Source organism: Eschrichtius robustus, chromosome 16 (genome assembly GCF_028021215.1).
Source record: "Eschrichtius robustus isolate mEscRob2 chromosome 16, mEscRob2.pri, whole genome shotgun sequence".
Lineage (NCBI taxonomy): Eukaryota > Metazoa > Chordata > Mammalia > Artiodactyla > Eschrichtiidae > Eschrichtius > Eschrichtius robustus.
This window is the reverse complement of record NC_090839.1, coordinates 31,327,360-31,341,536: the sequence shown is the minus strand read 5'-3', so window position 1 is coordinate 31,341,536 and position 14,177 is coordinate 31,327,360. Positions and strand designations below refer to the sequence as shown.

The window sequence follows — 14,177 nt, the reverse complement described above, 5'->3', positions numbered from 1 at the left end:
GAAGAGAAGCTCAGAGGTAGAAGTAGAGGTCATTAGGTTGCTGAAGTCCCCGAGGGCAGTGTAAAGAAAGGCTGTAGCAGCCAGAGCAGGATGCAGGACCCTGCAGACTGACAGTTTGGGGGTGAGCCACAGTGAGCCCTACCCCTTATGTCTCCCCAGGGCTCTAGTTCCTGTCCCTTGCAGAGCCCAGAAATGAAGGTAGCTCCTGAGGCTCCTGTGCCTGGCCCTTGTCCAGCAATGGCTGCTGGGAAAGAACCCACAAGGATATCCCTCAATCTGTCTGTCTGCTGGGGGGCACCCTAGCCCCCACCCTGCACAGGTGCCCCAGTGGACATGCCTCCCTCCTCACTCCCCAACAATTCCCCAATGCATAGAATAAAGTAAGGGACAAATATAAAAGGGGCATAGGCAGTAGGGTTTGGGTCTGCTTCTAAAGGCGTGGCCAAGTGCTCCAGTCCCTCTACATTTGAATAGAGATAATAACAACATGTATCCACCCCTAGTAAATGAAATGTCAGGAACCATTCTAAGATTTATATAGATAAATTCATTTAATCCTCACAACACTAGGACGTGTATATCTATACATAAAATTTTACTATTCATCCCCATTTTACAGATGAGAAAACTGAGGCACAGAGAGGTTAACTGCTTGCCCAAGAGCACAGAGTTAGTAAGATGGGATGCAGGCTTAGGCCATCCTACACTGCAGCAGTGCACGCTTACCCACTGGGCACTCTGCCTCTCATGCCCTCATCTCTACCAGGCTGGGCAGGGAGAGGTGAGAGAAGCATTTAGTGGCCACCTGCTCTGGACCAGGCACTTGACAAAGACGTGTATGCTCCAATCTCAGGAGAACCCAGTGAAGGATGAGCCATGATCCTCACAGTCCACATGAGTAAGCAAGACCAGAGAAGGCTGATTATCTGTCAAGGCCACACAGCCCAAGAAGGGGTGGAGCTGAAATCCAAACCTTGGTCTGAGCTCTGCCCTGCACGTGCTCCCTCTCCAACCCCCATACGGAGCTGAAGAGAACAGAGACCAGGATGAGAAGGCTGGAGAGGGGCACTTAGGTGGTCCTCAGGCCTAGCACCTGATCAGGCTTCCCAGGGGTCCATGGGAATCTCCAGACCTCCTCCCCAACCTTGTGTGGCAGGGGAGGGGAACCAGAGAGGCAGGGGACTAAGTCCTTGAAGATGGGCCACTCCACTGCTCCTGGGGCAATAGCCTGAGGCTGGGCCACTGGGGTCTGGAGTGATGTTCTATGGGGTCCCCTACCCCCCCCCCATTGGCTGCCAGGGACCAGGGCAGGATGGGGGATGTTTCCGACCCCCTGCGGTCTCCAGCAGCACCTCCTGATCCTTGCACTTGGGTAAAGAAGGATAAGGCCTAGACGGGGGTACCTCCTCCAGAGGATAAGGGCAACAACCAGATGGCCAGGGGGGCGAGGTCTGGAGCACTCAGGGCAGCCCAGGGCCCAGAAAGCCAAGGATGGTGGGGGAGCCACCAAGGGCACGAGCTGGGACGGAAATGCTGCCTCGCCTCTGACCCAGCCTCTGCCAGCCCCAAGATAGGGTCAAGGATGGTGGGACAGCTCAACTCAGTGGCTCAGGCAGATGTACCATGGGAAAGGGAGCAGATGCGTGTTAGGGAGGGCCCAGGAGTTTCACTGGAGTAGACGCCGCCGGTGCAGTGTGGCCAGGAGTGCAGCTAGGAGCACCCCAGCCACAGCCACCCTGAGCCACGGAGCCCAGGGCGAGGTCCTGACCACCAGCAACTCCTCCAACTCTTCCTCCTCCCGGAATCCTGGGGTGGTGTGTGTCCCAGGGCTGTCCCCCAGGATGGGGGTACTGGGGCCCCCGTGGATCCTAATGGTGTCCTCCGACTCGTACTCGTTCTCCTCCGGAGCGTTGTCAGGCCCCACGCCCAGGGAGTTACTGTAGCTGATGGCGAGGTCTGCGGAGCAGCCCGAGAACGGTTGGCTGTCCATTCTGGATATCAGCCTGCCAGGCTTGCTCAGCTCCAGCTCTGATCCCCAGCAGTCAGAGCTGCTATCTGGCCATGGCGAGGTGCCTCCAGTGGCAGTACCTGTGGGCCCTGGAGATGCTGGAGTCTCCTGGGAAAGAAAGGAGGGACTGGAGGGACTGAGGATGGTGGGGGACAAGCCAGGTTGGGTGGCCCCATTCCCAGAACAGGCCAACCCCTCAGTTCCCAACCCATAGTGCTGTGAGGCAGCCCTCTCTTGGGGACTCAACTCACTGATGGTACAGGAGGACAGTGGGGGAGGAGGGGACTAAGGCCCTGCAGGAGCATCAGTGGTGAACTCCTCCAGGGCTGAAAGCTCTACTCACTGGCCTGCCTGTGAGCTCACTCCCACCCCAGGGAGCACTTGGTCATGTGTGGCCCCATCTACTTTATTATGCCTGGGCTTGATGGCCATGAAGCAGCCACAGGGTCAGAGGCTGGGCCATGCACCCAAGGGGCCCCATGGATTTGGTTCTTCCAGACATACAGCAGCAGTAGGGTTAGACGTGCAGGCTCCGAGCAGGCAACTGCTGCTAGGGTCAGAGATGGATGGGCTGGGACTGCAGTTTGTAAAACCCTGGTCATGGTGGGGCAGGCCAGATATCCCAGTGAAGAGCAAGGCATCGAGGCAAACAGGCGACCCTGCTCTACCCCTCAATGTTTCCTCACCTGCAAAATAGTATTGATGAGCTTAAAAGGGAGCTGTAAGCTCTAAATGGGTTAATGCATGTGACCAGTGGAGGTGACCCAGCAAGCCTGACCCTCCTGAAGCATTCATACTTAAGAGCTCTAATGATTATTATTACTCTAAAGGACATGGTGTTAGGTCTGGATGAGGCTAGGTCTCAGCTGTCCCTATGCCCTCAGAAGAAGCCTTGGACCAGCCTAGGCTGGAGACAGAATGGAGACTGGAAAGGGTCCAAGGAAGAGGCCTGGATCACTGCTAGGAGGGGCGAGGACTCACCTTCACGAGTCTGTTGCTGTTCCTGATGGTGGGCCCTGTGTTGGCAGGCAGCTTTCTGGGCACCGTGCACATATGTTTCCTGTGGTCAGGCACCAAGCCAGTAGGCACTTTGGGTGGCACCATGCCAGAACGCACTGAGTTGATGGGCAATTTGGATGGTGCTAAACTGGTGAGCACATTAGTGGGCATTGCACCAGGGGGCTTCAAGCTGGTGGACAACTTGGAAGACACTGTGCTGCCAAATGCTGAGTTGGTGGGCACCTTGGAGGGCACTGTGCTGGCAGTCAAAGAGTTGGTGGGCACCCCTGCCCCGCTGGAGCAGATGGTATCTTCAGCCTGGTCAGCAGCACCTCCTGCAGATGCCAAGCCAGTGGAGGAGGAGGTGCCAATAGATGGAGCTGACACTGGGGGTCCAGGCAAGCGGCTTGCCCTGGGGGTAGAACGGACCAAGGGCTGGAAGGAGACAGTCGGAGACACAGGCCCATAGGATGATGTGAAACTGGACACCACGCCTGCAGGTGGCAAAACAAAATGAGAAACACAAACCCACAGGAGTGTTATCCTAAAATCACAGTGGCCTTGGGATCAGAGGGCTGGAGAAGGGTCTCTCTGCCCCAGCTCACACCATCCCTATTGCATCCAAGCCTCCCAACCTCCTACCCATGGAGGAGTCTCCACAGTCTCTTTGGTTCCCAGGGCTGAAGGCCCAATGGTTGCAGATAAATCCTTGGTCCTGTCCCTCCTCAGTCCTTGACATGTTCTCTCACAAGAGCAAAATGATCCCTCCCTTTAACAGGGTCTAGGAGCTTGAAAATCATTATTAATTTTCCTCTCTGCTTTTTCTTCTCCTGCCTAGGACACCCCCCTTTCCTCTTGTGTCTGCCTCTTCCATCCTCTCCTTAGACAAGTGGAATCCTGGATGTTTCTCCCACTGCCATCTTTCCTCTCTGCAGGAACAATCCTAGGCCAGGGCAAGAGGAGCAGGATGGCTCTGCTTAGAAGAGCTCACACCAGTCATGTGGCACCAGAGGCCCTGTCAGCCCCCAGTGTGTGCAAATCTTCTAGAAGGCCCAAGGGCTTGGGGGTACAGGGACAAAGCCACCCCTGGGAGGAGAGTCTGAACTGGGGGAAGCAGGAGGGTGTAGGTGGTGATGGTCCATAAAGGCAGCTACATAAGGATTCACCATGGAACTCTTGAGAACACACATGCCTGGCCCTACAGCTGACAAAGGTCGGGAGTGATTCTGATGTCCACCACCCCCCGTCCCAAAGCTAACACCACAGAATCTCATGGGACCTATGTCCATATTCATACTGAAATCAAAGTGCCCTCTGCCTCCCTGGTCCACAGCAGCATTTCTTGAAAAGATGTTCCACAGCAAGCTGACAATGCAAAGTGCAAAAGGATACTTGGGTTAGAGTTTGGTGTGACAGGAGCATGGAACACTAAGGTGGCTTCTCTGAGCTCCTGTGTCTTGTGGCTGTTCCGTGGGCACTGCGGGCTGGCTGGGCATCACTGTCATGTGGAACACAGTTTGGGAAATAGTGGTGCAGAGATGCCAGCCCAAGAGATCAGAGTAGATAGCACTATATTCCTGAGATGTCTGATGTGAGGGTCCAGGCCCTTGGCTGATGAAGAACATACTTCTTCTGGGGGCTGAAAAGTTTTAGTGATTCACTGGGAGCTAGAGACCCCTTTAGGGTAGGGCAGTGCTCCCTGACAACAGCTGGCCCAGCCCTGTACTCTTCTTGCACTGTCCTCCAGGTCCTGGCAGATCCCTACATAGTCCCTTTGGTATAGTGCAGGCATGGCCCTAATTCACTTCTACCTGTATCCACGCCCTCTGCAATGTGACCTTGTCAGTCCTCTCATGTAGGGATGGAGTCTATCTTTCTACTCCTTGATGCTGGGCTGGCCTTGTAACTTGCTGTGTCCCACAGAAAGAGGCAGGAGGAAAACTGTGCCAGTTTTGAGCCTATGCCCCAGAAGCCCTCTCTCCCTCTCTCAGAACTCTGCTCAGGTATATGAAATGGGCTTGACTGCTAGAAGGTAAGAGACTCATAGAAGAGAACTGAGGTGCCCCAGCCAACAGCCGTAAACAGCTTATGTGTACACTGATGTGTATATAAGAGGGAATTCAGCCCATCTGAGCCAGCCCAAATTGCTGACCCACACAATCACGAGCTAAGTAAATAGTCGTATTTTGAGCTACTAAATTTTGGGATTGTATGTTACCAAGCAAATACTAACCAATATGCCCTCTGAGGAACTGGGTTGTTCCCTGGGGTGAACTCATTTCCCTGGGGAATACCACCTTTGCCTCCTGTCCAAGAAAACTAGAGGGGCAACTCTAACCCTTACCCTCACTGGGAGGTCAGAAAGGCCCTATAACTCGAGAGTCCATGCATACCTGCTGTGTGGGTAGTGCCCAGTTCTGTGTCTTGCTCCTGATGTCCACTGCAGGTCAGAGGGCTGAGGGCCACCATGTCAGACGAGGGCTGCAGGGGGCCACCCAGCCTCTTGAGGACAGCCCCAGAACTGGGTGGCTGTGGGGCTTTCTTCGAACTCTGCACGAAGGAATATATGAATAAGGCAGTTGCTTCTCCCAGGAGCTGGCAAAGGGCAGCTTATGCTTGGACGGCTCCTACATGCCACAGCCCATGCCATGAAGCACAGGACCAAGGAAGCCCTTGCCTCGGCTTTGGTCATTGCCAGAACTTCTATCTGCAGGTGACTTTGAAGCCACCTCATAGAAAATCATCCCATGGGGGGTCCCTATTCATCTGTCTGGCCCTAAAGAAAGGTCCCCATCTTTGGGGCCACTGCACAGACCCCTTTCTTAGGCTTCAAGTCCAAGTGGTGTCTCCTGGACACCTCACTGCCCACTCATCCTATCCCAATAGAATCAGTCATCTTAACCCCCAAACTTTACTGGCAATGATTACAGCTCCAACCATCCACCCCTTACCCCATCACCTCCTGCTCCCTCACTCTCCCTCATCTGGTCATCCCCTGATCCCTTGACCCAGCTCAACATCTCACATGGACCACTGCAAAGACCTCAGAATTGTGACCTCACAGCTGGCTGATGACAGAGGGGTGGGGGCTGCCACATAGTGAAGACCTGGTTGGCAGTCTGGGAGCTGGGGAAGATCCACATTGGGGGAGCCCTGGGGTTCTGAGCAGAGATTAGGCATGATTTGTGGGGGACTGCCGGAAGGCTGGGTGAGCAGAAGTGGGCAGACAGGAACACAAAAGCAGGAGGCTCAAGGTAGATCGTGAGGACGCACCTCTCCCAGGGACTCTGGTGGCTGGGTGTCCTGGACAGGCATAGGGTAACTTGGCTCGTCCTCTCTGTAGCCATTGCAGGGGATGCTGGGGGCCACAGCAGGTGTGGAGGGCCCTGGAACACCAGCAGAAACTGATGGCCGCTCCAGTGGGGATGGGGAGTGGTTCGGATTCCCTGAAGGACAAAGATATTGTGATGTCAAGGAGGAATTGGGGTGCTCTCAGTGACAAGAGAGGCCTGGGTGCTCCTAGAACTCCAGGTCCATGGCTCTCAGTCCCCCACAGCATCAAACTCTATCCTGACGTGGGCAGTACTCCTCAGAGGAGACCAGCTTCACAAAGCAGGAGGCAGGTATCGGAGGGAGAGTGGAGATGGAGAGGACAAGGAGACGTAGGAGGAGCAGTGGGGGAAGGGAGAGTGTTGGGGGCACCTCGCAGGCCTCTCACCACCCAGACTGTGTCAGCAGTCACCACTTCTCTGTCCCCAGGCATTCTGGGACACAGTGGCTTTCTTCTCCTCCTTGTGGGTGGCTTTCACCACTAACTGACCCCTGACCTAAAGCTTCCTCCTCAGCCCCTCCCCTTTGCCCCCACCATCCACGCCTGGCCCTGCCACAGCTGTTTTCATCTGGGGGAATCACTGGTAATCTCCACAAATGAAGAGATGAGTTAGAAAGGAAGGAGGGGAGGGAGGAAGGGAGGGGGAGGAAAAGAAAGAAAGGCAAACATGGGGATATTTTAAGGCTATAAATCTGAGCAGTGTCTCAGGAATTGTCTCTAGTCTGAAATATATATAGGGCTGGTGTGAATTTTCTTCCTGCCTCAGCCCCTGAGACCCTGGCCTCAGCAGACCCCCTCTGAGTACTTGGCCTGGCAGGGAGCATTGAGAGGGCTTTGAGGGATAACTGGGCAGCTGGCGGGGTGGGAGGCAGCTAAGGAGGCTCTAGGGGAAACCAGTGGGAGGGGAAGAGATGAGGGGAAAGGAAGGAAGGAGCCCATGAGGAAGAAAGAAGAGACAGTGAAGGGAGGGGGAGAGAAGAGATGAGCTGAGAGAGGAAAGGCGAACTGAGGGAGAGTAGACAGGAGGAAATGAGAAAAGCGTGGAAGGCAAACGTCACAGCCACAAAAATTAGAGGAGGCTCCATTTGCTGAGCACATGGAAGGTGCCCAGCCCCAGCTAAGCACTCAACATGCCATCATCCCATGGTATCCACTGCAGCCCTACAAGGTAAATGTTGCCATTAGCCCCATTTTACAAAGAAGACTGAGACTTAGGGAATGAAGGGGCTTGGCCAAAGGGCTAATAAAGATTAATAAGTGGCAAAGCAGGGCTCTACACTCAGGTTTGTCCACTGCCCAGGAGTGATGGGAGGGAGGGTGAGAGATGAAGACAGTAGGTATGGGGTGAGAGGAGAGGGAGAGTGGAGGCCAGGGAATCAGATAGGAGTTCCAGAAGAAGGGCCAAGGTGGGAGGCTCACGTAGCAGGTTGCTCTGGTAGACTCGGTCCACTTCATCAGCGAGACTAGACAGTTCACAGGCCCTCAGTGCCCCAATGAAGGAAGGCACCCAGCCGTTCCTCCGCCGAAGGCTGTTGAAGAGGTCCCAGAGAGTGCCCTGGTTCCCCCAGCGCTCATAGGAGGCCCGCAGTCGGTCCTGAAAGACACAGCCCCGCCACCAAGCTCAAGCCTGGTAGCCCTGACCCCCTCCCCACTCTGGAGGGGACAGCTGCAGATGGAGGTACCTAGAAAGCTACAAGATGGAAGCAACCATCTGAAACTGAGTCAGAGCCCAGGACAAGGCCAGAGTTTGAGCCCAAGTTTAAAGGCCCAGGAAATAGGCCTTACTGTGTCCCAGGCTCTCTGCTCAGGGCTTTGCGTGAATTATCTTATTTAATGCTATTATTACCCCTACTCTACTGATGAGGAAACTGAGGCTTAGCACATGCAAACAAGCAACCAGATAGCAGAAACAAAAACCCACAGAAAACATTACTGCAGAACTAAATGGCAAGGTATTCCCACAAACACCAAAATACAAGAGGGAGGAGCCAAACCCTACCAGCCACAAACTCACACACCACCGGTATCTGCAAGGAGGAAGCAGAGGGAGGCCTCGGGGTTCAATGTGGGGACAGCTAAAACTGGGAGGGGCCAGGCTCACTTCACTAGGGGCCCACAGCAAGTGCTGAGGGAGCTAGCACAGTCTGGCTCCCAAAGACTCTCAAAGTTGAGCCACAAGCTCTCTGCCAGGATGGGTCCCATGACTAGGAGACTGCAATTGAAACTAAACAGGAACAAGGACAAAAGAGATAAAGAAAAAGAAGGTTCCGATGAAAGTGGGTGAGGGGTCCCAAGCCCAGAAATCTCAGTGCCATATTTTGGAGCACTATACCAAAATGACACAAGAGGGAGCTCAGTGAGGTTGGAAAGGACACCCTGAGCCACACTTCATTCTGAAAGTTAGAAAACTGTCAAGGATGGGAAGCAAGATACAGACAACAGAGAAGGAAGGAGTTGGTCCTGGCTTGGGAGAAGCTCTGAATTCCACAGCCCTGCCCCCAGTCCATGCCTGGTTGTCACGCCCTGGCTCACCTGGTCACTTGTTGTGAGGCAGGACAGGTAAGGCAGAATCTCCAGAACATGAATATTGCAAAAATTGCCGTGATGGTTGCGGATATACTGATAAGTCTTGTCCTCAGCAAACGTCATCGCTGTCCGGGTTCTGAAGTGGCAGAGGGCTCTGGCCTATGAAGGGTGGATGGACTGAGAGAGAGGAAAAAAGACTGGAAGAAAACAGACCACGCATGGCAACAGAGTTGGGAGTGGAGTTGGACAAAAGGCAATTCTCTCTTTCTTTTTCAACTCTTCGGAATTTTTGCTTTTTTCTTTAATCATCCTATTTTACTGCCTAAGTCTCAGAGGCCCTCAATGAATTTGCCTAAAAACAAATTGGTGGAAAAAAAAAAAATCAGCTCTAGAAGACCTAGGGCCCATTTCTGCCCTGCAGGTTGGTCAGTGTTGGGGAGAGCTCTGGCTCCTGCCCCATCATCCCCAGGTCTGAATGTGCCCCTAGCTTCTGATAGCAAAAGGGCACCACCTAGAAGTGCTGCTCCTTTGGAGTATACTGAGGGGGAAGGGGAGGAGAGGGAGGAGGAGGAGGAGAAAAGGGAGGGAGGATGAGGGGTAGGAGGGAGAGGATGGGGAAGAGGAGAAGGCACCCAACATAATAATAGGATCTATCCTATTCTTACCGTGAAGAAAATGAAGTACCAAGGAATTAAGGGGACTTGCTAGTGAGCAGAAGAGCAAAGAACTGAGGTCTTCAGGATCTGGGATCAGGTTCTTCCCAGAACATGACTGCAGGCCCACCATTACATTAAAGCTTGCTACACACATTTTTTTTTAATTTTTTAAAAATTTATTTATTGGGCTTCCCTGGTGGCGCAGTGGTTGAGAGTCTGCCTGCCAATGCAGGGGACACGGGTTCGAGCCCTGGTCCGGGAAGATCCCACATGCCGCGGAGCAACTAGGCCCGTGAGCCACAATTGCTGAGCCTGCGCGTCTGGAGCCTGTGCTCCGCAACAAGAGAGGCCGCGACAGTGAGAGGCCCGCGCACTGCGATGAAGAGTGGCCCCCACTCGCCGCAACTGGAGAAAGCCCTCGCACAGAAACGAAGACCCAACACAGCCATAAATAAATAAATAAAGTGTAAAATTTATTTAAAAAAAAAAATTATTTATTTTATTTATTTTTGGCTGTGTTGGGTCTTCGTTGCTGCACACGGGCTTTCTCTAGTTGCAGCGAGCGGGGGCTACTCTTCATTGAGGTGCACAGGCTTCTCATTGTGGTGGCTCCTCTTGTTGCAGATCACGGGCTCTAGGCGCATGGGCTTCAGTAGTTGTAGCACGCGGGTTCAGTAGTTGTGGCTCACAGGCTCTAGAGCTCAGGCTCAGTAGTTGTGGTGCATGGGCTTAGTTGCTGCACGGCATGTGGGATCTTTCCGGACCAGGGCTCGAACCCATGTCCCCTACATTGGCAGGCAGATTCTTAACCACTGCACCACCAGAGAAGCCCTACATACATATTTTTTCAGTAGGAGGCTGAGTTCCACTTCTGGGTGTGACTTCAGGCAAGTTATCAGCCTTTTCCAGGCTTGTCCTCACCCCTAAAATGGCTCAGAGAGGTTGTTTTGACAATACAGTAGTTCAGCCTTATAAGCCTGAAATTTAAAAGTACCCCCAATACAATCAATTGCCACAGGTTGCTTATGTAGCACTTAACACAATTTTCAATTATAGATCTGTTTGTTTGCTTGTTTCTTATTTGCCTTTCTCATGGGAGAGAGCTGCAGGGAATAAGACAGACAAGATCTCTGCCACCATCCAATTTACATTCCACTGGAATGGGACAGATAACAAATCAGAAAACATATACATAAATAAGAATTCCAGACAGTAATAAAGGTTACAGAGAAAATAAAGCAGATGGTGAGACAGAGCCCCTGAAGAAGGGCATGCTGCTTGAACTGGGTTGGGGAGGGAAGCTTTTCTGAACTGACATTTGAGCTGAACTCGAATGTAAGAAGATCAGTGTTCTGGGCAGAGGGCACAGCAAGTAAGAAGTCCTAAGGTGGAACAAGCTTGGCATGTTTGAAGAATAGAAAGTAGATTGGAGTTGTCCAAGTTTAGAAAGCTAGGGGGAGGGGCAGAGTTCAAGTCAAGGAGGTTGGGAAGGGCCAATAATGTAGGGCATTATAAGAAGGGACTTTGGGTTTTATTTGGAGTGAAACAGGGAGCCACTGGAGGGCTCTGAGCAGGAAAGGGAGAGGATTTTATTTGATTTGACTTATTTGATTTATGTTAAAGACCTCTGTGGTGGTTGTGAGGATCCTGGACTGGGGAGGGGGCAGGATGGAAGCAGGGAGACAAGTCAGGAGGCCACAGCAGGGAATACATGATGGGTATGGCCAGGATGGTAACCATGAAGGTGACAAGAGGTGGCTGGATTCCTGGTATTTTGTGGATATGGGAGGTGAAGGAGAGAGAAGAATCAAGGCACTAGGTGGATGGAGGGTGCCACTTAGCAAGCCAGAGAGTCTGGGGGAGAAGCAGTGGTGCAGAGAGGACTCCAGAGTTCCATTTTGAACAAGTGAAGCTTGAGATGCTATTGGATGTCCAAAGTGGTTTTCAGGGAGGGAAGTGGGCAGAGGAGAGAGGGGCAGGCTGGAGTAGAAACTTGGATGTCAAGCTTGGGTGGGACCTCTAAGAGATAGTGCTGCAGAGTAGAGAGTGCCCAGAGGCTGTTGAGGCCACCAGTCCCCTGCCACATGGGAAATGGAGCGGTAGTCCTGCCTACCTGCAGCCCACCAGCCTCATAGCCACATGCTGCATGACCTGCTTTACCAACCACCAGGTGCTACATTCCTGGGGCGAGTACCAATGACAGAAATCAAGAGGATCAGAGAGGTGGGGCGGGGTTCCTCTGAGCCTTCAGAAGATGAGCAAAGAACAACTCTGTGGTGGTGAACAGATCCCTCCTTCCCTCCCATGGGATCCAGGGAAGTACCAGGAGAGAGTCAGGTGATACATTCTGTATCCCAGCCTCAGTCTTTGAGGCAAAGAGTTTGGGGAGTATGGGTGTATGTAATGGTCCAGCCAAAAAGAAAGGAAGCCCATATTTGTTCACATTTATTGAGGGTCCACTATAGGCAGGCACATCCTAAGTTTCTTTCATTTAATTCTTGCCACAATCCCAAGAGGACAAGCGATGCCAAGTTGCACAGCTGACCAGTGGCCTAAGAGGATTTGAACCCAGGACTTGCTGCCTCATTGCAGCTCACCATACACCTTGCAGGGCTTAGAGACCCCTGCGGCCAGTGAGGCTCACACAGCCCCCTGCCTTCAAGCCCCGGGAGGGGCCAAGGCCACTGCCTGGGTGAGGGGGGTCGCTAAGTGAGAGTGTGCCTGGGAAGGTGCACTATTTAGTCCCTTCTCTTGCGAGATATGGAAATCTTTCAGACACGTCTGAGGACGTTCTAACCCTGCCCTCCACAACAGCCGGGTTCTCAGGTCCTTCCAGATGTCCTTCCAGATGTTTTTGAGCCTCCAAACGGAGAATGTCGGTTTTGTTTTTTCCAGTGTTTTCCAGGCACCTCCTTCCGGTCTCAGGTAAGATGTGGGCCGGAGAGTTCCTGACCGTCGCGTCTAGAATTCTGACCCGACTGCACCAGAAGCTGAGTTCAGAGCGCTCCACCCTCCCGGAAGGGGCGAGGCCTCACAGTCTCAGCTCCTATTCCTGAATTCCTGGGCCAGACCCAGGTCCGCGGAGGACCGGGAGGCTGTTCTGAACAGGTGTCACCACCGAAAATAGCCAAGACCCAAGGGAGGGCGGCAGTCCGCGACCCCCAAAAGCGCGGCCGCCAGAGATTGGCGCACCCGGGCTAGGCCTCGCCTGGGAGTTACCCTGGGCCTGTGGGCAACTGGAGGAGCTCCGTAGCCAGCGCCCTTCTCCTTCCGGCCCAACCTCCCCTCCAGCCCGAGCAGGCGCCCGCGCCACCCACCTCCCGAGCCCCCGGTGCTGGATGCGGTGCGCGGAGCTCTCGCTGCCCGGAACACCCTGTGTGTTAGTACCTGCTCTTCCCGGCTCCCCGCGCGCCCCAAGCCCCGTGCGCCCCAGCGGACTCCTAGTCCCACTCGGCTCCTGCGCCGCGGACCACCTCCCCGAAAGGCATCTGTGCGCCCTGAGTCCAGAGGACCGAGCTCCCAAGGTGGCGATCTTACCTTGGGTAGCCACGACCCGGCGACCTGCCTCCAGTCGCGGACAGCCGGGAACCCTCCCCTGCAGGGAGGGAAGGGCGGGGGGTAGGGCCGCGCGGCCATTGGGCAGACAGCGGGGGCGGGCACTTGGCCTTGGTTTGCGGGGCCTCGAGGCTCTGGACGCGCGCTCGGGACAGACCTGGGTTCCTACTGCATGCGCGGAAGAGCAGATGATCTTCTTTCCTTCGTCGTCTCGAGCAACTTCCAGGGGAAGCCCAGGGTCTGACTAGAAACCAAGTAGAAACCGTGGTGGGCTCGATCCCAACGCTTCCCACGCGAGGCTACCCCCTCCTTCCGCCGAGTAATTTGAGGGGTGAGGGTCTTTATGTAGTTCGCTCCTGGACGCCAGGGCCTAAGCACACAGTCAGTGCTCAATAAATGTCCAGTGTCACGCAGAGTTCACAAGGGTATGAGTGCCCAGCCAGGCGACACTCATTCTGGACCTGAGGAGACAGGATCGGGGCATGTAGCTGTATGCAGGGCAGGGGCGCCAAGGTTGGCTCGCCCGGCTCGCAGGGTGTGGGCCTTGAGTGCTGCGTGGGAAAGGCCTCTCCGCTCAATGATTTAGGGCATTTGGGCGGTACCTCACGGCAGTGCTCGCCTACCGCCTCGCCCTTCCTCTGCTGGGCCAGAGGCCAGCAATTATTGAGTGCCCACTGTGTTCCAGGTACAGACTTAATACCTTAGGGCCCATTAAATATCCGCAAAATAACCAGGTAGAGGTTTATTTTTTCCTATTTTAAAGAGAGATTAAAAGATTTGGAAAAACGTTTGGCAGTTCTTAAGTTAAACATATGCCAACCCTATCACCCAGCAACCACTCCTGGTTGACCTACGAGTCCACCTGGAAACATGCACAATAGATAATGTTCATAGTGGCTGTATTGACAATAGGCAAACTCTGGAAACAACCCAAATGTCCATCAATAGAATGGAGAGACAAACTGTGGTGTACACAGTAGTGAAAAACAACAAAGGTGAAAAACTATCAATACAACATGCAAGAATCTTACCAGGATGAATGGGCACCATGGCTAACCAAGCCCAGCACAAAAAGTACATGCTGTCTGTTCCCAGCCACAAG

At 53.7% G+C, this 14,177-nt stretch overlaps 1 protein-coding gene across 3 annotated transcripts; it reads right to left on the bottom strand.

Moving 5' to 3' along the window:
- Positions 1 to 561: 561 nt before the first annotated feature.
- On the bottom strand, positions 562 to 13,251 carry MAVS (mitochondrial antiviral signaling protein). 3 transcript variants are annotated; one of them, XM_068524247.1, is made up of 8 exons: positions 13,233 to 13,251; positions 13,058 to 13,115; positions 8,871 to 9,061; positions 7,758 to 7,932; positions 6,281 to 6,453; positions 5,401 to 5,557; positions 2,990 to 3,501; positions 562 to 2,116 (listed from the first exon to the last, which is right to left on the bottom strand). In XM_068524247.1, exons 3-8 carry the CDS (start codon positions 8,985 to 8,987, stop codon positions 1,667 to 1,669), a joined length of 1,584 nt encoding a protein of 527 aa, XP_068380348.1. In that variant the 5' UTR covers positions 8,988 to 9,061; positions 13,058 to 13,115; positions 13,233 to 13,251; the 3' UTR covers positions 562 to 1,666. The 3 variants fall into 3 exon arrangements, with proteins under 3 accessions (XP_068380348.1, XP_068380347.1, XP_068380349.1); XM_068524246.1 differs by having other exon boundaries at positions 8,871 to 9,041; XM_068524248.1 differs by lacking the exon at positions 13,233 to 13,251 and having other exon boundaries at positions 8,871 to 9,023; positions 13,058 to 13,114.
- Positions 13,252 to 14,177: the final 926 nt, after the last annotated feature.

What these genes read in the sequence shown, in the direction of transcription:
- MAVS (XM_068524247.1), bottom strand. Translation starts at nt 8,987, where the DNA reads ATGACGTTTGCTGAGGACAAGACTTATCAGTATATCCGCAACCATCAC. An exon ending in CTACCAGAGCAACCTGCTAC is followed by an intron (nt 6,454 to 7,757) that starts GTGAGCCTCCCA and finishes TTTGTCCTTCAG; the next exon opens with GGAATCCGAACCACTCCCCA. An exon ending in ACAGCAACAGACTCGTGAAG is followed by an intron (nt 2,117 to 2,989) that starts GTGAGTCCTCGC and finishes TTTCTTTCCCAG; the next exon opens with GAGACTCCAGCATCTCCAGG.